This window comes from Aspergillus lucknowensis (assembly GCF_044049455.1).
Source record: "Aspergillus lucknowensis strain CBS 449.75 chromosome Unknown BJX67scaffold_64, whole genome shotgun sequence".
Taxonomy (NCBI): Eukaryota; Fungi; Ascomycota; class Eurotiomycetes; order Eurotiales; family Aspergillaceae; genus Aspergillus; species Aspergillus lucknowensis.
In genome coordinates, this window is record NW_027263608.1 from 57,461 (window position 1) to 78,802 (window position 21,342).

At 54.7% G+C, this 21,342-nt stretch overlaps 8 protein-coding genes across 8 annotated transcripts; 4 read left to right on the plus strand and 4 right to left on the minus strand.

The window, feature by feature from the left end:
• Positions 1 to 3,410: 3,410 nt before the first annotated feature.
• Positions 3,411 to 6,027, plus strand: BJX67DRAFT_385435 (uncharacterized protein; the record flags this gene model as incomplete). Its single annotated transcript, XM_071033860.1, has 8 exons — positions 3,411 to 3,470; positions 3,522 to 4,450; positions 4,507 to 4,576; positions 4,623 to 4,693; positions 4,768 to 4,946; positions 5,007 to 5,179; positions 5,239 to 5,884; positions 5,960 to 6,027. The coding sequence occupies 8 exons, from the start codon at positions 3,411 to 3,413 to the stop codon at positions 6,025 to 6,027; spliced, it is 2,196 nt and encodes a 731-aa protein (XP_070881607.1).
• BJX67DRAFT_292877 (Zn(II)2Cys6 transcription factor) lies at positions 5,963 to 8,168 on the minus strand. Its single transcript, XM_071026844.1, has 4 exons — positions 7,689 to 8,168; positions 7,352 to 7,635; positions 7,176 to 7,300; positions 5,963 to 7,126 (listed from the first exon to the last, which is right to left on the minus strand). Exons 1-4 carry the CDS (start codon positions 7,975 to 7,977, stop codon positions 6,289 to 6,291), a joined length of 1,536 nt encoding a protein of 511 aa, XP_070881608.1. The 5' UTR covers positions 7,978 to 8,168; the 3' UTR covers positions 5,963 to 6,288.
• Positions 8,169 to 8,627: 459 nt separating this feature from the next.
• BJX67DRAFT_391141 (cytochrome P450) lies at positions 8,628 to 10,770 on the plus strand. The gene is made up of 4 exons (XM_071034727.1): positions 8,628 to 8,804; positions 8,852 to 9,002; positions 9,047 to 10,301; positions 10,402 to 10,770. The coding sequence occupies exons 1-4, from the start codon at positions 8,639 to 8,641 to the stop codon at positions 10,435 to 10,437; spliced, it is 1,608 nt and encodes a 535-aa protein (XP_070881609.1). The 5' UTR covers positions 8,628 to 8,638; the 3' UTR covers positions 10,438 to 10,770.
• Positions 10,452 to 11,800, minus strand: BJX67DRAFT_365913 (uncharacterized protein). Its single transcript, XM_071030323.1, has 2 exons — positions 11,288 to 11,800; positions 10,452 to 11,220 (listed from the first exon to the last, which is right to left on the minus strand). The coding sequence occupies exons 1-2, from the start codon at positions 11,664 to 11,666 to the stop codon at positions 10,799 to 10,801; spliced, it is 801 nt and encodes a 266-aa protein (XP_070881610.1). The 5' UTR covers positions 11,667 to 11,800; the 3' UTR covers positions 10,452 to 10,798.
• Positions 11,801 to 11,982: 182 nt separating this feature from the next.
• BJX67DRAFT_365915 (ankyrin repeat domain-containing protein) lies at positions 11,983 to 15,431 on the plus strand. Its single transcript, XM_071030324.1, has 3 exons — positions 11,983 to 12,669; positions 12,720 to 13,111; positions 13,166 to 15,431. The coding sequence occupies exons 1-3, from the start codon at positions 12,613 to 12,615 to the stop codon at positions 15,276 to 15,278; spliced, it is 2,562 nt and encodes an 853-aa protein (XP_070881611.1). The 5' UTR covers positions 11,983 to 12,612; the 3' UTR covers positions 15,279 to 15,431.
• A 161-nt stretch (positions 15,432 to 15,592) lies between these two features.
• On the minus strand, positions 15,593 to 16,956 carry BJX67DRAFT_391143 (FAD-dependent oxidoreductase; the record flags this gene model as incomplete). Its single annotated transcript, XM_071034728.1, has 2 exons — positions 15,593 to 16,685; positions 16,741 to 16,956. 2 exons carry the CDS (start codon positions 16,954 to 16,956, stop codon positions 15,603 to 15,605), a joined length of 1,299 nt encoding a protein of 432 aa, XP_070881612.1. The 3' UTR covers positions 15,593 to 15,602.
• Positions 16,957 to 17,562: 606 nt separating this feature from the next.
• On the minus strand, positions 17,563 to 18,593 carry BJX67DRAFT_365924 (TMEM14 family protein). Its single transcript, XM_071030325.1, has 3 exons — positions 18,284 to 18,593; positions 18,129 to 18,221; positions 17,563 to 18,054 (listed from the first exon to the last, which is right to left on the minus strand). The coding sequence occupies exons 1-3, from the start codon at positions 18,318 to 18,320 to the stop codon at positions 17,858 to 17,860; spliced, it is 327 nt and encodes a 108-aa protein (XP_070881613.1). The 5' UTR covers positions 18,321 to 18,593; the 3' UTR covers positions 17,563 to 17,857.
• Positions 18,594 to 18,658: 65 nt separating this feature from the next.
• Positions 18,659 to 20,267, plus strand: BJX67DRAFT_292923 (uncharacterized protein). The gene has a single exon (XM_071026845.1). It carries the CDS (start codon positions 18,785 to 18,787, stop codon positions 20,144 to 20,146), a length of 1,362 nt encoding a protein of 453 aa, XP_070881614.1. The 5' UTR covers positions 18,659 to 18,784; the 3' UTR covers positions 20,147 to 20,267.
• Positions 20,268 to 21,342: the final 1,075 nt, after the last annotated feature.

The window sequence follows — 21,342 nt, forward strand, 5'->3', positions numbered from 1 at the left end:
TGGCTCAGCTTCCGCGGGAACCCACCCTGCTCAGCCATGAACACCGGTCACGAGAGAATCACGAGAGAATCGCGAGAGAAAATGCAAGAGCATCGAGAGGGCGTCGAGCCAGAAGTCGGAGCCTCGCTCAGCCAGCAAGTTTTGGAACGGACAAATCATCGTTCACCTTCAGTATTCTCCAGAATTATGCAGATGGTCGTGTTGCCATGCTGGGAACGTCGGTATGAACTGCTTTCTTCTTTCCGTCAGCATGGCTAAGATCAACGTCTGGTGTACAGTTTTTGTTGACGACTTTTTCCAAACTTTGCGCGAAGAATGGCTATTATGAAGCACAGACGTGTTTCTAACGCGAAATTTATTGCTCATGATGGCCATGGCACATACCCGATGGTAACAATCCGCAGACCGAAAATCGGGAGGCATGCAGTCTCGCACGTTCCCTCGGCCATGGCAGCTCGCCAAGAGAAGCTCGTAAAGCTCAGAAAGCTCTGTAGACAACTCCAGCGCCCCTCATCCCTTTCCAATGATGCGGCTCTAAACTCCCCAAGTTTCAAATTCAAGGCTTTGAGAACGAGACAGAGTGGCTTCCATCCACTTGGAAATGTCACTCCTTGCACTCCCAAACGAGCTCCTGGATGCCGTCGCACGGCACATCGACTCCCCAAAGGACTTGCTCGCGCTGCTCCGCACGAATCCCCGACTCCACGACGTGCTCATCTCCCGCCTCTACACCCAAAACCGGGAATGGGGCTATGAAGCGTTGGACTGGGCTGCGTCAAACGGACGGCTGGATACACTACATCGTGCGCAACTCTCAGGGCTGAGCGTGAATCGTCACGATTTCCACCTGATCTACTCCGCCGCAGCCGGTGGACATGTCGCTGTCCTTGAACTCCTACTGCGGGAGGGCGTCCAGGGCGCTGACTGGGTCAACTGTTCTGGCGACTGTGCCGAGACGCCGCTATCTGCTGCGTCACGGGGTGGGCATACGGAGGTCGTTAAGGTCCTTCTTGCCCATGGAGCATGCACGGATACCGAATCATCGGAGGGATGCACGCCTCTGCATTACGCGGTCCAGAGCGACTTTAGGGAAATCGCTGAATTGTTGATACGGCGAGGTGCGAATCTCATGGCGACTACCTTTGCCGGCGAGACTGCGCTCCATCGTGCGGTCGAGGAGGGGCTGGTTGAAATGGCTACTCTTCTGCTAGATATGGGGGGGAAACTTTGCTTTCGAGAGGATCCGGGATGTTTGGTAGGGCTGCAATTGGCTGTGCAATCTGGTGTCCTGGAGATGGTGAAGCTGCTGCTGGAACGAGGTGGCGACCCGGCTGTCGTAGATAGCACGGGTGGCACTCTGCTGCACAGAGCAGCGAGGCTGGGACACTATGACATCTGCAAGCTGTTAATTGAGTACGGTGCGGATGCGTCTGTCAGCGACGAGGTGGGATTAACACCCCTCGAATGTGCGATCCAGAGCGGAAACCTTGCTCTCGTCCAGCTGCTGGTCAACGAGGGAAACGCGACTCTAGCAGCAGACGACGGCGGAATATCGCCTCTACACATCGCCGCGATGGCAGGGTCGCTGGATATCGCGACGATGCTGATCGAGAGGGGGCTTGATGCTGCCGCTGCAAGCGAGTCTGGGTTCACACCGCTGCACTTCGCTTCTGGCGATGGGCATGTCGGTGTTATGAAGCTCCTTCTTGCCAAAGGTGCGGCTGCGAATTCGAGGCTCGATACTGGACAAACACCACTCCACGCTGCTTCGAAACTGAAGACCGCTGAGGCTGCACGGCTGCTCGTGGAAAACGGGGCCGAAGTCTCGGTCCAGGACGAGGCTGGATGGAGTCCTTTGCTCCTAGCTTCAGCGAACGGGTGTCTTGAGACGGTTAAGTTTCTCGTAGCGAACGGTGCTGATACAACGGCGACAATGCAAGGCACGGGATGGACGCCACTCCATGCCGCTGCGCAACAGACAGAGCCCGACATCGCCAAATATTACATCTCAGAACTAAACTTCGACGTGAATCAGCAAGACGCAGCCGGCCGCACCGCCCTATTCTTCGCCGCCAGATGCGGAAATGTAAAAGTCGTACAGGCACTCCTAGACGCAAACGCCCTCCCCAACATTACAGATTACCTCGACGCTGGACCCCTCATAGCGGCCTCGAGATCCGGCCACCTCGAAGCCGTCGAGCTCCTCGTCGCAACAGACACCGGCGAATGCCTCCGACACGAAGACAAAACCGGCCACACGGCTGTCTGGTGGGCCGCGCGCAGCGGCAACGTCCCCCTCTTCAACCTCTACCGCGCCCATGCGAAGAAAGTCGGCGTGAAACCCTGGCGCAAGGACCGCATGACAGACGACGACGTAGACCCAGACTCTCTCCCGCCGTACGCAGCTGGGCACTGCTACTGCGGTATCTGCACCTTATCCGTGCCTCTGACAAATTGGCCGCGATTGTGCAAGGGTTGCTACGGCGGACAGTTTATCGTGTGTGATGATTGCTTCAATGCGGGGTTTTCGTGCTTGGATCCGACGCATCGCGAGGATGGATCGTGGGTGTATTCGACTGAGTACTGTGACTGTAAGCAGCATTATCCGCATACTAGTGGGTATGTTGCGCGGCCGGACTTGCAGCCTACTTTGCGGAGGATATTTGAGGAGGCTGAGGGGAGTTGATGTGTCGTGATGTATGAAGCAGACGGAAGTTAATGAGTTAAGCTGAACTTGCTGTCCACGCGGCTTGTACATTGTAGATTAGATGAGCCTTCTTGCATTGCAACTAAATATTAGCAGCGACTTATGCCAGGTACTAGTGTACATGAAGCAAGGCGGCGTGGTCGAGAACACCCCAGAACGTCGGATCCGATAGATTAGGGCAGTGTCGATCCCATGCCTCCAAGCCGATCGAAGGCCTTGGCTCTACTGGCCACCGACTTGCGACTATCATGAATCAAAAAGACGAGAAAAAGCATATGAACAGTAACATTCGTTCTATATAGGGGTGACTTTAGGGCACATCCGTATCACGTTAACACCTGCCAACTTCCGGGTATGGTACTCATCCCATCTGTTGTGCAAGGCTGTTAAAAGCTATTCGGAGCAGAGACGCTGATCGGTGGATTCTCCGATATTACTCCGCAACCAACCTTCGAGAAGGGAGCGAAAATGGCGCCCGATGCAACATTCCAAGGTTGTTCCCTCGTGGAGACCAGCATCCCCCGCATGCACCCCTCCCTGGCTCTCTCTCCCCGCGAACCACGTTGTGAGTGAAGCGAAATAAAGTTGTACCAGTCGGTGCAGGGGTATAAAGTCTTGGAGTTTCCTGAAATAAAGCGTTGACGTTCCTTTGCCTTCTAATATCAGGAACTTTCTCACTCCTGGTGTCCTTGCTTGATATACCATGAGACTCTCTGCTCTCATCAAGACTGCTCTCCTCGCACAGGTGACGGCTGCCACCTCAGTTAGTTCACCCCCATCATAGCGATGAAATCATCATAACTGATCGTCCCAGGTAGCGCGGTCACCGCCACAATGCGACGGAGCGCCAGCAACCCTAGAGCTGAGCGACCCTCCCTACGAGAACTACTTCTACTCCGACTGCAACACCGCCGCCCAAGTCGTAGTGACCAGTCCCCTCCCAGACAGCAATTTAGAGATCATCAGCCCCCGGCTGATCGTCGCCTGGCCAGGCGGCAACAGCGGAGTCTGTGCGTTCTTCGCGCCGCAGAGTGGGATTAATGGTAGTCTGGCGATTTCGCTCGTTAATTCCACGATTGGCGACCCAATATCCGGTATCCACGCCAAGCCTTCCCCGGGTTTTGCGACAGACGCGCCGGTCGTAGGGGTACGGGGTGTCATGCGCTTCAATGCGTCGGCTGTCCTGACGGTCCCGATTCTGGGGAGTATCAGGACAATCAGGGATTTCGTCGAGGGACCCAGTATACTGTACCCTGAGATCCAGGATGCCATCGCATTCAGTACCGGTCCAGACGGCAGCATCAGCTTAAGCCGGGACTGGCTGGACAATGTTACCAGCACAACCCTCACCTTTGTGCCCGTGGACTCGAGCTCCGGGCAGGTTTCAACCACCGAACGGACTGTGACCTTTGCGCCGGGCGATTACATTTTCTCGGCATCCTACAACTACCCCCAGCTGACGCAGTTGAAGCCATCAGCGGTTCTTGCCAACACCTCGTCCGACCTCATTGCGCAGTATCCAACTCAGACAACAGCGTTGTCTTTCCTGTCGTACTCGCAGAAATTGCTCGCTGGAGCGTGGAGGTTCCTCACGTACTTTGGTCGAGACTCGATGATATCTGCGTTACTTCTGGAGCCGGTGCTGAGCAACGGCGAAGGCAGTGCGATGGAAGCTGTTATCGGGGCTGTATTGGAACGTCTTAATCGGACGGATGGGAGTGTCTGTCATGAGGAGAATATTGGGTATGCTCGAAGCACCGTTTCCTTCTGTGTGAACGAACCTGACGCTGACTGCTTAGCGATTACGCGACGTGGACGAATTTACAGAATGGTATCGTCAGCAACGATATGATCTGTGATTATAAAATGGTACGCTTGATGTGCACACTTTGAAGCCGATGGTTAATAGTATCAGATCGATACCGATTTCTTCCTACCAGTCTTGATGCAGAAGTATTTCCTGGACAATGCAGTCGGCCGCACGAGGTACTCTGCTTTTTCAAGGTATGCCTCCCTCCGTCCGGCTCACTAGCCTTGGATTACGGATTTTTAGTATGCAGAATTCCCGCCGGCTCTATCGATCCCTTGAACAAGAATATCACTTACGGCGAGCTGGCCCTCCTCAGCGCCCGGCGCATTCTACGCCTCGCCGCTCCGTTCGCGGAAGACCCCGTGAAGGAGAACTTGATCCGTCTGAAGCCGAATGAGGTCGTCGGTCAGTGGAGGGATAGTTCTGATGGTTGGTTCCATAATCCCACGCTGCTCCTGAATATGGAGTTCTGATAACAGTAAACTCCAGGCCTTGGTGGCGGTCGTATCCCGTACGATGTGAACACAGCGCTGGTTCCTGCGGCTCTCCGTGCCATTTCTTCCCTCGCTCGTGGGGGTGTATTTCGCGGCGATAGGGACTGGGCTGCCCTTGCAGATCGATACGCCAAAGTCTGGGAGGACAAGACCCTGTCGTTCTTCGAAGTGAGCCCCATATCTTCCGAGTCAAATATTACTTACACCCTCCTAACCTACCATGACAGATTACAATCCCCAAAGAGAAAGCAAAACACCTCGTCGAATCCTACAAAAACCGCACCAACTTCCAAGGCCCCAGCCACGCAGACTCCATCGACGACACCATCCACTTCCACGCCCTCGCCCTCGACAGCCCCAACAACCTCTCCCACATCGAAGTAATGAACACAGACGACTGCTTCCGCCATTTCCTCCTCAACACCACAAACGAAGCCCAGCTAACCGTCTTCATCAACCAAACAGCAAACAACATCCGACGCACCTTCCCCGCAGGCCTGATGACCGGCGTCGGGCTCGTCGTCGCGAATCCCGCGTATGGTGTCGACCCCGGCTACGCGGCGAACTTCACGAATGGCGCGTACCACGGCACGGTTGTGTGGAGCTGGCAGCTGGCAATGATGGCACGGGGGCTGGAGCAGCAGCTGGGGAGGTGTGTTCGATCAAAAGCCGCAGCTACTGGTGTGCCGCGGTTCTGCACGGATCCTTCAGTGTACGGGAATCTGCGAACGGCGTATAATCTCCTCTGGGATAATCTCGAGGCGAACGCGGCGCAACTCTCGTCGGAGGTGTGGTCGTGGGTGTTTCGGGGTGGGCGGTTTGTGCCGACGCCGTTGGGGGTTCTGCCGGCTCCTGGGGGTGGTTCGCAGACTGGTGAGTTTGTCATCTTGTTACTTTTTTTTACTAACTATCCTGCTTTCAAGGAAGTGACTGATATATGTCGTCTAGAATCGAATATCCAGCAGCTGTGGTCGCTTACTTTTCTGGCTGTGACCCGCAATGCAGCTTTTAGATAGACTCTGGTGGAATGGGGGCTCTGGATTGCCCGTCGGGTGGGCTTCCTGTGAACAGTGTATATCTACGGCCATTATGAGGTAGCGATAGAATAGTGGACCCTCCACAGTAACAGTGAAGTAGGAATTCATAGTATATGCAGCTGGGACCTGTCAAGACACTCCACTTGCTCCCCCCAGTGGGTCAAATAATCCACCGCACCAGCTTCAATCAAACGAGCAGAATAGATATGCTGACGGAGGTCATATGTGCGTGGTATAATCTCATGATAATGGAGTCCGTGCCGCATACGTGATCGCCGTATCTGGTCTCTCTAGCATCAAGCTCAAAGGCAATACTGAGATTATATCCGACGGAAATCCTATACTATACGGGGAAATGGGGAGAGAAAGCTGGAGATCGGACGAGGAAGTTTGGCGCCGATCCGCAGGCCCGAATATAGCGTCCCAGTGAGGTCGGAAAATTCCTTCCGCTTGCGGTGTGTTCATCCATAGAATAGACTTTATGCGGGCGAATGCGTCTTCCCAGCTGCCTAAGCCCAGATGTGCCACGAGAGCCTGCGTTTTATCAATGAACCACTGGTATTGTGGGGTTCCGGATGAAGCGACCAGTCCGACGGCTGAAAACCAGATGTCTAACGAAGGTTGAGCATAAGTGGTGGATTCGAGTGATATAAGGTTTTCGATGAATCGGGCGACGATCGTACTCATTATCACGGCGTGGGAGTAGTATGTTGGTCCGTGGATGATGAACATATACAAGATTATCGCATAGCGGAGAGATTCGCTCAGTGGGGAGGAGGGAATACCAGTAATATTTGAGGTAGAGAGGAGAAGTCTGTGGATGACAAAGCATGTAAGGTCATGAAGGCGAGTCGCAGGGAGGGGAACGTGTTGTGCGCGGTCGAAAGCATTACGGAGGCGGATGAAGACGCTGCGCACTTCGTAGTCGATATCAAGTTCAGGATTGTTGAGCAGCGAGGAAGAGTGTGCGGCGTTAGTCAGGTCTATCTGCCATTCCGGGACGATCGGTATGCCGTCTCCAATACCGACGTCGTCTTGCGTGTCGAACTGAGGATGGCCCGTGACGAGCATTGAAACCCTGGCCGCGCGTAAGCCAACTAGATGGACAATGAGGCAGGGGTGCGCACCAGGAGACCATTCTCGCTGTGAGTGGACTTGTCTGTCGTACTGAGTTGATGCCACCCCTCATACTGACTAGCTTTTTGACGCCGTCGACGTGCATCTTGCTGGTCTGGAGATTGCCTTTTCCGAACTAGTCGCGACTGTAAGGGGAGGTTTTGGGAAGAACCTTAAAGAACCTTACCTCAATAGCAGCCAAGGTAATAACCGAGTTCATAGTCCCATCTTGAACGGCTAACGATGGATCTTCAACCTTGCGTCGAAGTAACGCGACTGAATCCGCCATTAAAATCTCAGAAGCGTGGAAGCCCCTTTGCGCTAACAGCTCTTCATCGAGACATGCTGTCTGCAGCGACACGTGGAACAGAGCCGGATCGCCCAGCGCGAGGGGCCACCACGAGACAAGAAACGGGTTTGACGCTGCACACAAATCGAGCGGGTAATACTCGAATGCGATCTTGTGGAGAACTACATTATTGGTAAGCTCGACTCCGATGAACGAGTTGATAAGGCGCACGCACAACTATGAATGAGACGCTGGACATGTTCCCTTGGGAGTCTCGTCGGCGGATAAGACTCGAACGGATCCAGTGACCCGAATCTATACTCGGTTAAGCTCTCATAGCCACCAAGGGGTCGTATTGACCTCCCGTCCCCATGTCCAAGGGCTATTGGTGCCGTCAGAGGCTCGTTTGCATAGACACATTGGACCTTTCGCTTGACGCAGCGAGAACAGCGCGGGGTGCGGAGGTCGCAGCTATGTTTGAATTTTGCGCAGGCCGCGCAGGAGCGACGAAGTGTTGGGCGCATTGAGGTGATGAGATGAGGAGGTGTGAGTTCCGAGATTAAAGCTCGGTGGAGACGGGGAAGCCTGGGGAGCGTGAGCCGGATCCGAGAACCCCGCTTGTCCAGGTATTTGTCGGAGAATCACGTCGCCTGATTTCATGAACGCCTGCTTGACTGCATTTATTGCCAGCCAACCGAGCTAAGCGACATTTGTCCAACGTTGAGAGAGGTTGCCATTGAAAGAATTCTTGCTTAACCAAGCGAAGCGGGGGGTATCGGTTGCTGACGAAAAGATGTCGGCGTCCGCCACAAATTCTCTGGGTATCCGACCAACACTAATGGAGCGAAAAGGATATTCGAGCAAAGACCCATTTCAGCCAATTCAATAATTGCAACCGTTTCCACTGTTCCACTATACTTCTCCCCTCACCGCGATCGATGAGAGATTGTCAAGGCTGGATCAAGCCTAACCCAAGGGGGACTAGTCTCCGAAATCGTGGAGAGCGCCAAGAACGACGTTACAATCGGCGACTAGTCCGTATTTGGCAATCGAAGCCCTAACTGAAGAAGGGTATTTCCTCCGCTTTCGAATACAGATACAAAGAAATGGGCGTCGCCTTTATAATAAGGGGACCTGCTCGGAAACATTGTGCTCTTTTTTTTTGCACTATCGCGGTATTCTATCATGGCTACTGCGGCCTTCAACAGCTCAAATGCGCAGCTCGGGCTGCTGCAGAAATGGCCGTCTAAAGGTTCATCGTGGCGAGAAGCCCTAGTTGAATTGTTAGCTGGATGGCCAACATGGCAGTATGTGGTGACGGTTGTACTGGGGATAATTGTATACGACCAAGGTGCGCCAATGCAAGTGTATGGGAGAGCATATGGCTAACCCTGTTAGCGATGTACCTCTGGCGAAAGGGTTCAATAGCAGGGCCAACGTTCAAAATCCCGCTTATCGGACCGTTCATCCAAGCGCTCCATCCGAAGTTTGAAGGGTACCTTGCACAGTGGGCGAGTGGGCCACTCAGCTGTGTCTCTATTTTCCATAAGTATGCACCGGCGAAAGTCTTCAGGATACCAACTGACATTCTAGATTCGTCGTCCTCGCGTCGGACCGAGACCTCGCACACAAGGTCTTCAAGTCGCCCGCTTACGCCGAGCCATGCATCGTCCCAATTGCAAGAGACATCCTGGGCCACAAAGCATGGGTCTTCCTCCAGGGCAAGGCACATGCCGAGTACAGACGCGGATTAACGCCCTTATTCACCAACAAAGCAATGTCCACATACCTCCCCGTCCAGGAACGGGTGTTGGCCCACTACTTCGACAAATTCGTCGCCGCCAGCGAAGCAAACCACGGCAAGCCGATGGCCTTCATGACCATGTTCCGCGAGCTCAACTGCGCCCTCTCCTGCCGGACCTTCTTCGGCGACTACATCTCCCAAGACGCAGTCAAGAGGATCGCCGACGACTTCTACCTCGCCACGGCCGCAATGGAGCTCGTCAACATCCCACTATCCGTCTACATCCCCTTCACAAAACAGTGGCGCGGGAAACGCGTCGCAGACGCCGTCCACGCCGAATTCGCCAAATGCGCCGCAGCCTGCAAGGCCAACATGGCCACCCCCGGCGCAACACCAACCTGCATCGTCGACCACTGGGTCCTGCACATGTTCGAGTCAAACAAGTACCGCTCCCGCCTCGCAGCGGGCCAAACAGACGCGCCCAAACCCACAAACCTAATCCGCGAATTCACCAACACAGAAATCTCCGAAACCCTATTCACCTTCCTCTTCGCATCCCAAGACGCCTCCAGCAGCGCAACAACATGGCTCTTCCAGATCCTCGCGCAACGCCCCGACGTCCTGGATCGCCTGCGCGCAGAAAACCTCGCCGCCCGAGCCGGCGACCGATCCCGCCCCCTCGACCTCCCCACCCTCGAGAACCTCCTCCCCTACACCAACGCCGTAATCAAAGAACTCCTCCGCCACAGACCCCCCGTCATCTTCGTTCCCTACCTCGCCACCCGCAACTTCCCAATATCCCCCTCCTACACCGTCCCCAGGGGATCCATGATCGTCCCCTCGTGCTACCCGGCCCTCCACGACCCAGAAGCGTACCCGAACCCGGACGTCTTCGACCCGGGCCGCTGGATAACAGGGGACGCAGAGACCAAGACGAAGAATTGGCTTGTGTTCGGGGCCGGGCCGCACGAGTGTCTGGCTAGACGGTATGTGCCGCTTTCCATGGCCGGGATGATTGGGAAGGCGGCGATGGAGATGGATTGGGTGCATCATGCGACGGAGAGGTCTGAGGAGATTAGGGTTTTTGCGACGCTGTTTCCGATGGTATGTTTGTCTACTCTGATACTCTTTTTTTCTTTTCCTTGCTTCTGGCTTTGGGGACCTGTGGAGTGGAGTGGAGTGGATTTTTGCTGATTGTGGATAGGATGGGTGTCAGCTTGTTTTTACGAAGAGGTCCTGAGAAGTGGTGATATTCATAGGATTGGTGGACAAGATGGTCGTCCGTTCTCAGACATCGGCTGTACAATCCCATATAATCAATTTAAATATCTACGGGCCTGCCTGTTACGACGTTAGCGCTGCCACGTCGTATTGCCCTGGTAAGTGCTCTGTATTAACGTAAAGTTGAATATAAAATGAGAGACCGCTCTTGGATCCGCAAGGCTGTCAACGCTATGCGAGGGGAATATGCACAAGAAGGAGACCGAAAAGCCGGTTCCTACGAGAGAAAGTATTCGTCCGTTCGAGGGTCATCTGAATTTTCAAGACCACATTCCCAACCGCAACAACAAAGGGTATCACTAGTAACGCAAGAAAACCAATCATCGACCGGGCAGCTGGGCCGGCAACTCATGAGCCAGCCCATCAGCGTTTTGAGTTCCAGGAAGCTCCGCAGGGACAGCGCGATTTTCCAGCTCAGCACGTGGCGCGAACTGCTCCTTGACGGGATCTTTGTAGGGATTCCCCGTGCCCGTGTAGGTCCCCGCGGCGGGGAGCGGCGCCGCAACGGCGTTTTTTCGCCGGCGGCGCAGGAGGAACCAGATTACGGCGACTATGAGGGCGGCTCCGACAACGCCGCCGACGACGCCGCCTGCGATGGCGCCTGTGTTTGTGGATGATGAAGAGTCCGAGCTGGTTGTTGTGGTTGGTCGTGGTGTTGATTGGGTTTGGGTTTGGGTTTGGGTTTGGGATGGGGTGGGTGAGGGTGAAGGGGAGGAAGATGCGTTGGAGTCGGATTCGTTGCCTATCGAAGGAATATCGAGTCAGCTCACACTCATTTCATCAAATGCCCTCGATTTGACGGGACATACCACGAGACACAGGAACCAAAACACTCGTATCATCGCCAGTGGGATATCCATCAGCACAACCCACGCCAACAACCGGTTCGCCGCCAGAAACCAAACCCGAGTCTGTGAATCCATTCGTGTCGCTGTCGCAGCAGAAGTAACCGTCCACATTATACAGATCCCAGGTCGCATTGTTCGCACAGTGGGGATCCCGCTCCAGAGGCGCAGAACAGTCCGAGTCTGTCGGGCAGCAGATGCCTCCATCTCCGCATTTCGTGCCCTGGGGACAGCAGAGGTTCCAGGGACCCCAAGGGTTGCTGCAGAATACCTCGTTGGCGTCTTCATCGCAGCCTCCCGCTCGGCGGACGCAGTAGCCGTAAGGGGGGCCGTAGGATGTCATATTGTCGCGGCGAATCGGAAAACAAAATAAAACAAAGCGCAGCGGGACAACAAAAAACTGAAGGAACAGAAGGAACGATGGACGTCGCTCACAGAGAGAACCTCAAGCTGGAGGCGGCATGACTGGACGCGAACTCAAAAGGAGAACGGAAGAGTCGGCGAGGTTGGAACAGATTGTGGAACGACCAACGCCCCTCCGAGCCCGCGCTGCGCCCCTTTGGGCAGGGATAATCCAAAACTAATCCGGACTGGAGGAGACCACCTCGCCAGGGACAGACCAACAGGCCTCACTGGCTGAACATTGAGGCTAATGCGGACCAAGACCCCGAAGATCTCCACGGGTCCTTTTATGGCCCCAAAACAAGCAGAATGATGGGACCCTCACCATAATTGGTGCTCTTGGCAGTTTGACAATTGGAAGAGAAGCTTGAAGAGTGAAGAAGGAACCCACGCATCCTGTTGCTTCTGCGATGGCCAATTCCTCATTTAAAACGGTCAAGAATAGTTTACCGCAATTTTCGGTTCGAAAAGACGAAGTCCAAAAACTCTGAGGTCAATGCCGGAGGCCGTGGGAAATATGGGCTTTGACATGATGTTCACTACAGATGGTGCGAATGGTGCGAGGTTGAGCCTGATTAGTTTCAGCAAGTGTCTCGGGTTCCTGCTCGTGGCCTGTACTTCCTCTTATCGACTGTGGTTCCCATCCACCTGCTTTCGAAGCCACTCTTTTCCTCTCATCTCGGCAAAACAGCAGCTGACTCGCCCAGAATACGAGCCGGAGAGTCTCGGCCACAGCGCTAAAACAAGCCTCTTCGCTTCACGCTCAATCTCGTCCCCAACGAGCAGTTCCCCGTGTGAGCACAAGATGAGGCTCGGAGATTTAAAATGATCCATCGGGCCCTTCTCGATCAGAGCCTTAGACGGAAACGATTCCCACTCTTCTGGAAATGGAACTGTCTGGTATCCCAGACAGCATCGCAGCCCTAAAGGCATCCTGCGAAAAGGTAATACTCTTTGATGTCTCCGATGATTCACCATACTCATCGTGCCATAGCTCAGTGCTATCGCAACTACACTTCATGATGGCCGAAATCAAAGCCTCTCTCGCCTCGTGCAAGACCTCAACGAGACTTCCTCCACGCTGCAAGAAACTCAAAGCGCCTGGAAGTCTTTCGCCGAGAACCGGGCCGGGATAGAGAGCAATGATAAAACGCATATCGATACGCATATCCAGGAATTGGTAGACAGTACCACGTGGATCCTTGGAGCTCTAGAAGGAGGCCTCCAGGTCTCGAAAGACGCTACCGGGAAGCGTGACCGCAGAACTTCTCTTTTCAGGCGGCATAAAGCAAGTGTGGACCGGGATTTCGGGGATTTAGCACCTTATCAGGCTTGCCTGGTAACATTGCGAAAATGCTGGCGTTATGCTTCGTCTGTTCTGAGATTGTAAGCCTTCCTCTGAAGTCGCCAAGGCAATCAGGTGTTGACTGCGTCGCGCAGTTATGTGGCTACGCTCGAGGAGTTGTCGACGAAGGATAGATACCCTCGGTACGCTGTAACCCGTACATCAGACAAGCAGATTGAAGATCTCCAAGCCGCATTTATGCGTCACAGGAATGGACAGGAGGAGGGATTCTTCCGCTCCCGGAAGCAGGAAGACAAGAGGGATAAATTTATCGACGCCGTGGATGGCCTGCTCGACCTGGCGTCCTTCACCCAGGTGACGGTGGTGATTTTTCCGCCGCCGCTATTTTCGTCTAGGGACGAGGAATATGAGCAGAAGTGCAAGGCCAATCCAGAGGTGTCATCGGCTGCTGGCGAAACAGGGATACTCTCCGCTTCTAAAGAGGGCCATCTCGATATGGCGAGCTCTCTGTTGGAAAAAGGTGTCAATGTCAACACCCTGACAGGTGGTACGACACCGCTATACGCCGCTGCGTTCCGTGGCCACGTTGAAGCGGTGCGAAAGCTGCTTGCAAAGGGGGCTGACCACTCGATTCGAAACTCGGTGCAGCTGACGCCCTTGTATGCGGCAGCTGATTGTGGCCATGTGGAGGTCGTGAAGCTCCTCATTGAACATGGCGCTGAAGTCGGCTTTGTCCATCCCGCGACCCAGTACACGCCAATCATGATAGCATCTATCCAAGGCCACACCGAGGTAGCCAAGATTTTACTCGAGCATGGCGCGAGTCCGCACCCGATTCCTCTCTATGTGCGTATTCGGGGCGCAGGCCCGCAGATGATCAAAGCCCCGATAGATTATGGCCCGTTATACGTGGCTAGTCAGCAGGGCTATTCGGAGATCGTGAAAGCCTTACTTGAACATGGAGCGAATGCGTCCGTGGCCGGTCCCGGGAAGCGCAGTGCTCTGTACGTAGCCGCCACGAATGGCCATGCGGAAGTGGTCAACTTGCTTCTCCAGAAGGGGATTGCTCCGGATGAGCCCACCAAAAACGGATTGACGGCGCTATATTCAGCGTCAGGGTATGGATATACTGCTATCGCCGAGTCCCTGATCAAGCATGGAGCGGACGTCAACAGAGAAACAACGCGCGGCACTCCACTGTGGGTTGCCGCATCGAACGGCCGCACCGACGTGGTGAAGCTCCTCCTCGCCCACGGCGCAGATATCTACTTCGTGAACTCTGTCGCCAAAATCACCGCAATAAGCGTTGCATGCATCAACGGCCACGTCGACGCTGTCAAAGCCTTCCTCGACCACGGCGCCGACCTGTCCTCGAAGCCAGCTCCAACAGCCTCACGCCATCCCCTGCACTCCGCAGTCGAAGGGAACCGCCCGGAGGTAGTCGACCTCCTTCTAGCAAACGGCATCAACCCCTTCGAACCCAGTCCAAACGGCACCCCCTTCGGCCGAGCCGCCGAGCTCGGCCACACACACCTCGTAAAGACCTTCCTCTCCAAAGACGCCAACCCCTCCACCCCCTCCGGTCCCGAGAACACCACCCCGCTCGGCCTCGCGTCCGCATCAGGCCACCTCGAAGTCGTGCAAACCCTCCTCGCCGCCGGCGCAGATCCGTCGATCCCAAACGCTTCGGGCGAAACACCGCTCTGCTCCGCCGCGCGCTTCGGGCACCACGCCGTCGTTACAACGCTCCTCGAAGCAGGAGCGGACCCGAACACTTACACACACGCAAAACGCACGCCGCTCCACGAAGCCTGCCGCAACGGCCTCATCGAGGTCGTCCGCGTCCTCCTCGCCGTCCCGGCCCCGGGAGTCGAAATCGCAACGACAAGTACCGACGGGTGGAGTCCTATCACCTCTGCCGCGGGAAACGGGTTCACGGAGATTGTTGAGGCCCTGCTGGACGGTGTTGAGAGTAGACGTCCGGGGGCGAGCCGAGATCTCATCGAGACTTCGATTTCGGGCTGCACGGTTCTGGCGCTTGCGTCGTGGCGGGGACATGTCGAGCTTGTGCGGGTGCTTATTGCGCGTGGGGCGGATGTTAATGCGGTGGATGAGGACGGGCTTACGCCGCTGTGGGGTGCTAAAGCGGAGGGGCATTCTGAGGTGGTGGATGTGTTGGTGAAGGCTGGGGCGAAGATGGATGTCTTTTCGAAGATGAAATTAGGGTTATCTGCTGCGCTTGCTTAGGGTATTCAGGGCGACAGCAGTTCTCATAGGCGCAGCTTCTACAGACTGTGACCACGATTGTGAAGATATAAGAGCTTTTGCTTAGATACTAGTGTTGGTCGCAGAGGAGTGCAGAGAAAGAGGCAGGGACCCCGACTATCTAAGCACTTATACCAACCCTTTACTGATCCAAAGTACACCTAACGTAATGGCCGTTAATCAATCAGGGAACCGAAAATCACCTTCCCCCATCCTTCCGACCCGAAAACGCCTCATCCTGCACCCCCCCCTCCCCCCTTCTCGCGACTCCCGATCCCGCCTCATAACAAGGCAAATCCGTAACATTCACAATCTCGCGCGAGCAAGGCCAGCAAGCTCCTGACTGTCACCACTACGCCAAACAGATCCAGTCTTAGGCTTGGACTCCTTCCACCTCCACTTAGCCTGCGATTGTCTCCCGTCGTCAAGCAATTCCTGCACAAACCTCCCAAAAATAGGCATCATCTTGAACCCATGCCCAGAATCCCCAGAGAGCACAACAAGCGAGGCCCCCGTCCCGGGAACAAAATCAATAACATAGTCCGAATTATGCGAATCCGCAATCCAGCACAGGTGCTGGTCGATCAAGGGCCGCTCAGCAAACCGCGGGAGAACCTCTCTCAGCAGCCGTCGAATATAGCATTCATCGTCAGCGGGGATAAACCGCGATTCAGATATCGAAGAGAATGGGAGAGAGAGTCCATCCTTCGACCCGGCAAAGTTCGTAAACGCGCCGCCCATGTGGCAGAATTTCAGCTTATTCGTCTCCCGATCCGGCTCGAAGAAGAAGGCCAGATCGCGCACGTTCGTCACAGGGATGCCCCCCAGCTGCCGGGCTTCCTCAGCAGTAAGCTGGATGTGCGCGACGCCCCAGCACCGACCTGTCATCTGCTTTCCGATGCTCGGGATCAGGGTTGGGACGTTTGCGCCCATGGCTAGAATCGTCCTGTCGGCCAGGTAGACTTTCCCGCCTCGAGATCTCGCGCCGACGCAGGCTGTGCTGCCCTGCCGCGACGACGATGCATAGAGGAGTGACTCGACCTCGCCGTCGGCCTTGCCGAGTCGGAACTTCACGCCCTTCGTGAGGCATGCCGCGTGGACCGCTTTCAGGGTGTTCGCGGAGTGGCTGTACCCCGCGAGTTTATTGTAGTATCCGGACCACCCGTCGACTGGGCCAGTGAAGGCGGGGACAAGGTCCTTGATCTCAGCAGGCCCATTCACTCGGCGGACTTGATCGCGAAAGGCTGCGTGGTTCTCGATGGACGCGAGGTATTTCTCAATTACGTGCTTTGTTTCCGGGGGGGCGGCGTTGGACACGACGTTGAGGAATCCCGTCTGGTGGTAGTGCGGTTTGTATAGTGGGTCGGTCTGCCATTTCTGGATTGCTTCCTGCACGAGAACCCATGAGCAATGCTCGAGTGATCCCGGGAGGGGGGGGGGTTACCAAGGCCAAATCAGTGTAGAATGGGTCTGCGTATTCTGCACGGATTATCTTGTTCAAGTCGTTCGCTGCTGAGAAGCGGCTGGGAACTTCGCTGTCTTTGTCCAGGACGGTGATGTTGGGGTATCCACTTGAGGCGAGGTGGTGGGCCGTGGATAGACCGAAGCAGCCTGCTCCGATGATGAGGATTGATTGGGTTGCCTTGTCTGTGGCGGTCATGTTGCTACTGCGCTGTTGGGATTGTGCATCCAGAGGTTCAGCCCTCAGTTGCGGAGCGGAGTGTTTGCATGGATAATTTTTATTTTATATTTAAATTTGTTGCCAAGGTGCAGCCCCAGACTCGCTTCGACCTGCTTATCGAACTCGCGCTGCGGGGGAGTGGAGAAGAGTATCGCATACTCCAAATCGCCCGATTTGGCACTGGTCAATGCAAGGGATGGATTCATGGACTGAATAGAGCAGCGACATGGGTCCACCTGAGTTCATTAGACTTGATTGTGGGATATCCGTGGGGACGGGCGATGTTCTTACTGACGGTATCGATATTGGGCCTTGTATAGATATACGTACATACGTCAGTTCGGCCCGACGTGGTGGTGAGCTCGGAGCGGCTTATCTGCCGGGGGGTGTGAGAGGGGCCCCTTACCTGTAATTTGGATCGAACGTGCTTGATGCACAGGTGAGATAGCTGGCGGGCTATCTCATCAAACGTTCCAGCAGAATATTCAGTGATCGGATAGTCTGGAATCATGGGAATTGTCTTGTGGAGTGGTCTCCAGGAATCTGGGCCTGGGTCGATCTCAATGCTCGCAGTCAGAGTAAGAGTCGAAATCAGAAAGAGCAGAGTTAATAACAAGCTAGGTATAGTGACCTTACGGCGGGTATAATACACGGCCGAGGTCATCCAAGATGTAGCGCGGTCTCTTCAACTGTATCCTGCGAAGAACACCTTAGCCATGCCTATATAATACAATCCCCCACTGATGGAATCCATGAGATATAAGTACAAGGGTTCTCAGTCCACAGATTCCCCGACCGCTCGACTCAGCATACACCAGCCATGCCTGAGCGCCCCAACATACCGATCACCCAACCAGACAACATTCACAATGATCCCCGCTCAAACGCCAAACCGAAACTCGCGGACCTTCTTCTGATAGTAATACGACGCCAGCAACCCCGTCGCCGCAAGGGCTAGGGGTACACGCGCCCGCCCCTTCGTCTTGACGGACCTCGCGACTCCAGAACCGAGCAGGACCAGGCTGTTTCCTAGGGCAAGCTCGGTGCCGTAGTCTTTGTTTTCCTTGATCAGGTAGCCTGGATATCGTTAGCTCTGCAGGGGGTGGGGAGTTTTATTTGATAAATGTCTCAGTCAATGATATGATACTCACCAGCGAATGCGTATGAAACGCCCAGTCCCAGACCCGCAACGAGAGAAGGTGTTGAGCGTGTCTTTAGGTATCCAGCGACTCCGCCTGCAGAAACTGATTGGTGGCGAATCGTCAGTGCATTGGTTTGCGGGGATATCGAGTATTGAGGGGCTTACGGAGGGCGGAGAGAGTAAAGGAGGGATGTTCAGCCATTGTGGTCGACTTGATTGGATTGGAGACTGTAAGTAAACTCCAGCAGAGTTGCGATGCAGCCGTGACGGATGTCGGATGGCAGCGGATGATGGCGAAAGAGCTGGTCCAATGAAGCTAGTCCGGATGGGGACTGGCGCGAACTCTTCAGGTGTCGAGGTAGTTCAAGAGGAAAGAAGGGTACATTCAGGCTGAGATGCGACAAAGCGTAGCTGGTCAAACCATTGTTAGGAAACAAAATCGAGGGCCGAGCTTCAACTTCTCGAATTACTCGCTCGTTCGCCGTACCCCCTTTAGGTATGACTGCGCCTGTCTTGATATCTTGGGCACATACACCTGTGATGACTCATATCTGACAAAGCCTCCCCCCCCCACCTTACCCAGGTAGGTATGATGTTACTTTTCCCCCAGCTCCTCGAGCACCTTTGTCTCATTCCGACAAGCCCAGACCACTCCAACTAATTATCATGCCTCAGTATAATGAAGTCATCCGTGACGGCTTCACCTCCGTGAATGGCAGGTTCCATACAACTCTTCGTCAAATCGAGCGCATAGATGGCGCGTCACTGCGCCGTATGTTCCTCCCAAGGCAGACGCCCGAGGCGAAAAAATACCTCAGAGACTATGGCGACGACTTCATCCGTGCTCAATTGAAGCACTATGGGGTCGCATTTAATGAGGACGAATACGAGTTTTCCCGCAAGAAGACGATGCTGCTCAAGAAGGCGCTCGAGGCGGGGAAGTGTGATGCGGTCCCTGCACATATCTTGCAGCTGGAGGAGGAGATGCATCGTGAGTGGCTCGATACGCAGGACATCGAGGATCTATTGTTTAAACCGGACTTGGTGATGGATAAGTATTTCTTCCGTGGGGTGGGCAAGGACCGGGTGCCTGATCGCTCAAGAACGCGGGGGGCCGTTGGGATTCCCTTACCCCTAGGCAGTGAGTATCGTTATGGGCTGATGCGAGATGCTGCTGCGAAGGTACCGGGTTTGTATCAGGAGACCGCTCGGGGACCGAAAACACAGACTATCTATATGGGGTGGGATGAGGAGGCTGTGAACATGGCAGTCAAGAGGCATTCCGCTATGGAGAATAAGGAGATTGCGGCGCAAAAGAAGGAGCGCCGGGCCCAGGAACGGAAGCGAAACTCTGAACGCGCGAAGCTGCACAAGAATTACCTCCAGACACTGAAGAAGACGACTCGACAGGGGAAGCCATCGCCTGTTGGGAGCTACATTGTGGACTGTGAGGAAATTGAAAAGCAGTGGCCGGACCAGGCGGATGACCTCACCTTAGATATTGGCGAGACGGGCATGCCAGATGTTTTCCTGGCCACATTTGATTTTGGAGTTCTCGAGGGCGTCATGGTCATTGGGCCGGACCAGGCAAAGATGGATGAATACTGCTCGCAAGCGGATCCCGACGGCTACAAAAGCAGCTCGGATGGAGTTGGTTCAGGCGAGGATGATGAAGAGGAAGAACGGCGTGGAGGAGGATCCAAGAGAAAAGCCCCCGCCCCTCCAGGGGGTCGGGGACGACCAAAGAAGGCCAAGGCAGGGACCAAGCCGTCTCTCGTATATCAACTGATGACGAGGTGCCGTGAAACTGGGGAGGGTGAGATATTCTCCGAGGCGGAGCCTGGCACGATCAGATTTAAAAATGGAAACCTCGCCGAATTTTCTGCAGAGGCCAGTCTTCCCTGGGTTGGAGATGCAGTGCCCTTTACTGCGCGGAAAGTGTCCGACACACCATCCTCGGGACCGGAGGGCTGGGCCGACTATTCGGAGGAACGACCAGAGTATGCGCGAGTATCTAGGTGGCACTGAGCGGGCCGTCCTTGGCTGTTATCAGACTTCTAATTTGCTTTGTCGCGCGAAATTCCACGGTCAATGGGATCAGACACCAGCCTCCCGTGAATTCATCATTGCCGCTGGACATTTGTCCTGAGCTGTGTCGCTCGTGAGCTAGCTTTAAAACAAGCCATGTTTGTATACCTCAAATTGAGACCTCAATATTGCGCTTCGAACATTTGCTAAACCCAGTAGTAGCCGCTTTACTTGTGACTGAATGCGCCTTGAAATCCCGCCCTCTCTTTACGGAGGAACGACGACAAGCTCGAGCAGCAGGAATGTCCCGGTCGCTTGGCACCAGGGCAGTGCTGCGAACAGAACTCAGGTTTCTTCCCCGCCAGCACCATCGACGGATGAACTATCCCCACTCATCGACTAACTTATCCTAAAATGGGCCTCGAACTCACGAGAAGAGAAAAGTTCCTCATCTACCTCATCTGCGGACCCTCCCTTTTATGGACGGCCCTCCGCAACGGGACCTGCGCTGCCAGAGCGAAACTCCGCAAGGTATTTTAGCCGGTCATCACTTCGACCATCAAGGGTATCATTCCCAAATATCTTTCTCGCCGTGTACTTGACCCGCCTCACGATTCCCCTCAATAAATCATCAGACACGGGAAAGAGAGATCAGGATACAGCCTCCCAGCAGGTCCTTCCAGACTCCCCTTTGAGAAACGGGAATTTCTCTGAGAACGGCAATATTTGGCTCTAGGGTGCCTATCGGATGTAAGGCCTATTCCCTACCCAAGCCGGTGTTGTTGAGCTACCCAGCGCAATACTCATATGCATCAGTGCTAAGGAGGACTGGATACTCCAACACAATCACTATCCTCTACGAACGGACTTCGTTCCGCGTGGATCAACGATCCTTAACCACCCACTCAACTCCTAACCTGGCAAGACTGTCCTCCTGAGCGTATGGTTCGTGCCAGGGGTTGATTGGACGTCCTATATGAAGCCGTTGACGGCTTTGCAGGTGTCGTATTTTGTGGTTGAGGTTCCTGGGGGTATGTGTTAGGGCTCGTGGAATTGGATGTTCCCTCGGCATCCAATTGTCTCGAGCCTGAGGGGAGAGTCATGCGGTATCTAGCCAAGACGATTTCCTCTTGACCTTGCTGACACTCGTGCCTCTTATCCGATGCCAAGGACTGAGAACATGGACACGGACATGG

Excerpts from the sequence above, each read along its gene's own strand:
- BJX67DRAFT_365915 (XM_071030324.1), top strand. The coding sequence starts at position 12,613 with ATGGAACTGTCTGGTATCCCAGACAGCATCGCAGCCCTAAAGGCATCC. Across the intron at positions 12,670-12,719 it reads TAAAGGCATCCTGCGAAAAG|CTCAGTGCTATCGCAACTAC; the intron begins GTAATACTCTTT and ends ATCGTGCCATAG. Across the intron at positions 13,112-13,165 it reads GCTTCGTCTGTTCTGAGATT|TTATGTGGCTACGCTCGAGG; the intron begins GTAAGCCTTCCT and ends TGCGTCGCGCAG.
- BJX67DRAFT_365924 (XM_071030325.1), bottom strand. The coding sequence starts at position 18,320 with ATGGCTGAACATCCCTCCTTTACTCTCTCCGCCCTCC. Across the intron at positions 18,222-18,283 it reads CTTTACTCTCTCCGCCCTCC|TTTCTGCAGGCGGAGTCGCT; the intron begins GTAAGCCCCTCA and ends GCCACCAATCAG. Across the intron at positions 18,055-18,128 it reads CGTTTCATACGCATTCGCTG|GCTACCTGATCAAGGAAAAC; the intron begins GTGAGTATCATA and ends AACGATATCCAG.
- BJX67DRAFT_292877 (XM_071026844.1), bottom strand. The coding sequence starts at position 7,977 with ATGCGCCCAACACTTCGTCGCTCCTGCGCGGCCTGCGCAAAATTCAAA. Across the intron at positions 7,636-7,688 it reads CCAGCGTCTCATTCATAGTT|TTCTCCACAAGATCGCATTC; the intron begins GTGCGTGCGCCT and ends CCAATAATGTAG. Across the intron at positions 7,301-7,351 it reads TTACCTTGGCTGCTATTGAG|TTCGGAAAAGGCAATCTCCA; the intron begins GTAAGGTTCTTT and ends AGTCGCGACTAG.
- BJX67DRAFT_365913 (XM_071030323.1), bottom strand. The coding sequence starts at position 11,666 with ATGACATCCTACGGCCCCCCTTACGGCTACTGCGTCCGCCGAGCGGGA. Across the intron at positions 11,221-11,287 it reads TTTGGTTCCTGTGTCTCGTG|GCAACGAATCCGACTCCAAC; the intron begins GTATGTCCCGTC and ends TTCCTTCGATAG.
- BJX67DRAFT_391141 (XM_071034727.1), top strand. The coding sequence starts at position 8,639 with ATGGCTACTGCGGCCTTCAACAGCTCAAATGCGCAGCTCGGGCTGCTG. Across the intron at positions 8,805-8,851 it reads GATAATTGTATACGACCAAG|CGATGTACCTCTGGCGAAAG; the intron begins GTGCGCCAATGC and ends TAACCCTGTTAG. Across the intron at positions 10,302-10,401 it reads TTGCGACGCTGTTTCCGATG|GATGGGTGTCAGCTTGTTTT; the intron begins GTATGTTTGTCT and ends GATTGTGGATAG.
- BJX67DRAFT_292923 (XM_071026845.1), top strand. The coding sequence starts at position 18,785 with ATGCCTCAGTATAATGAAGTCATCCGTGACGGCTTCACCTCCGTGAAT.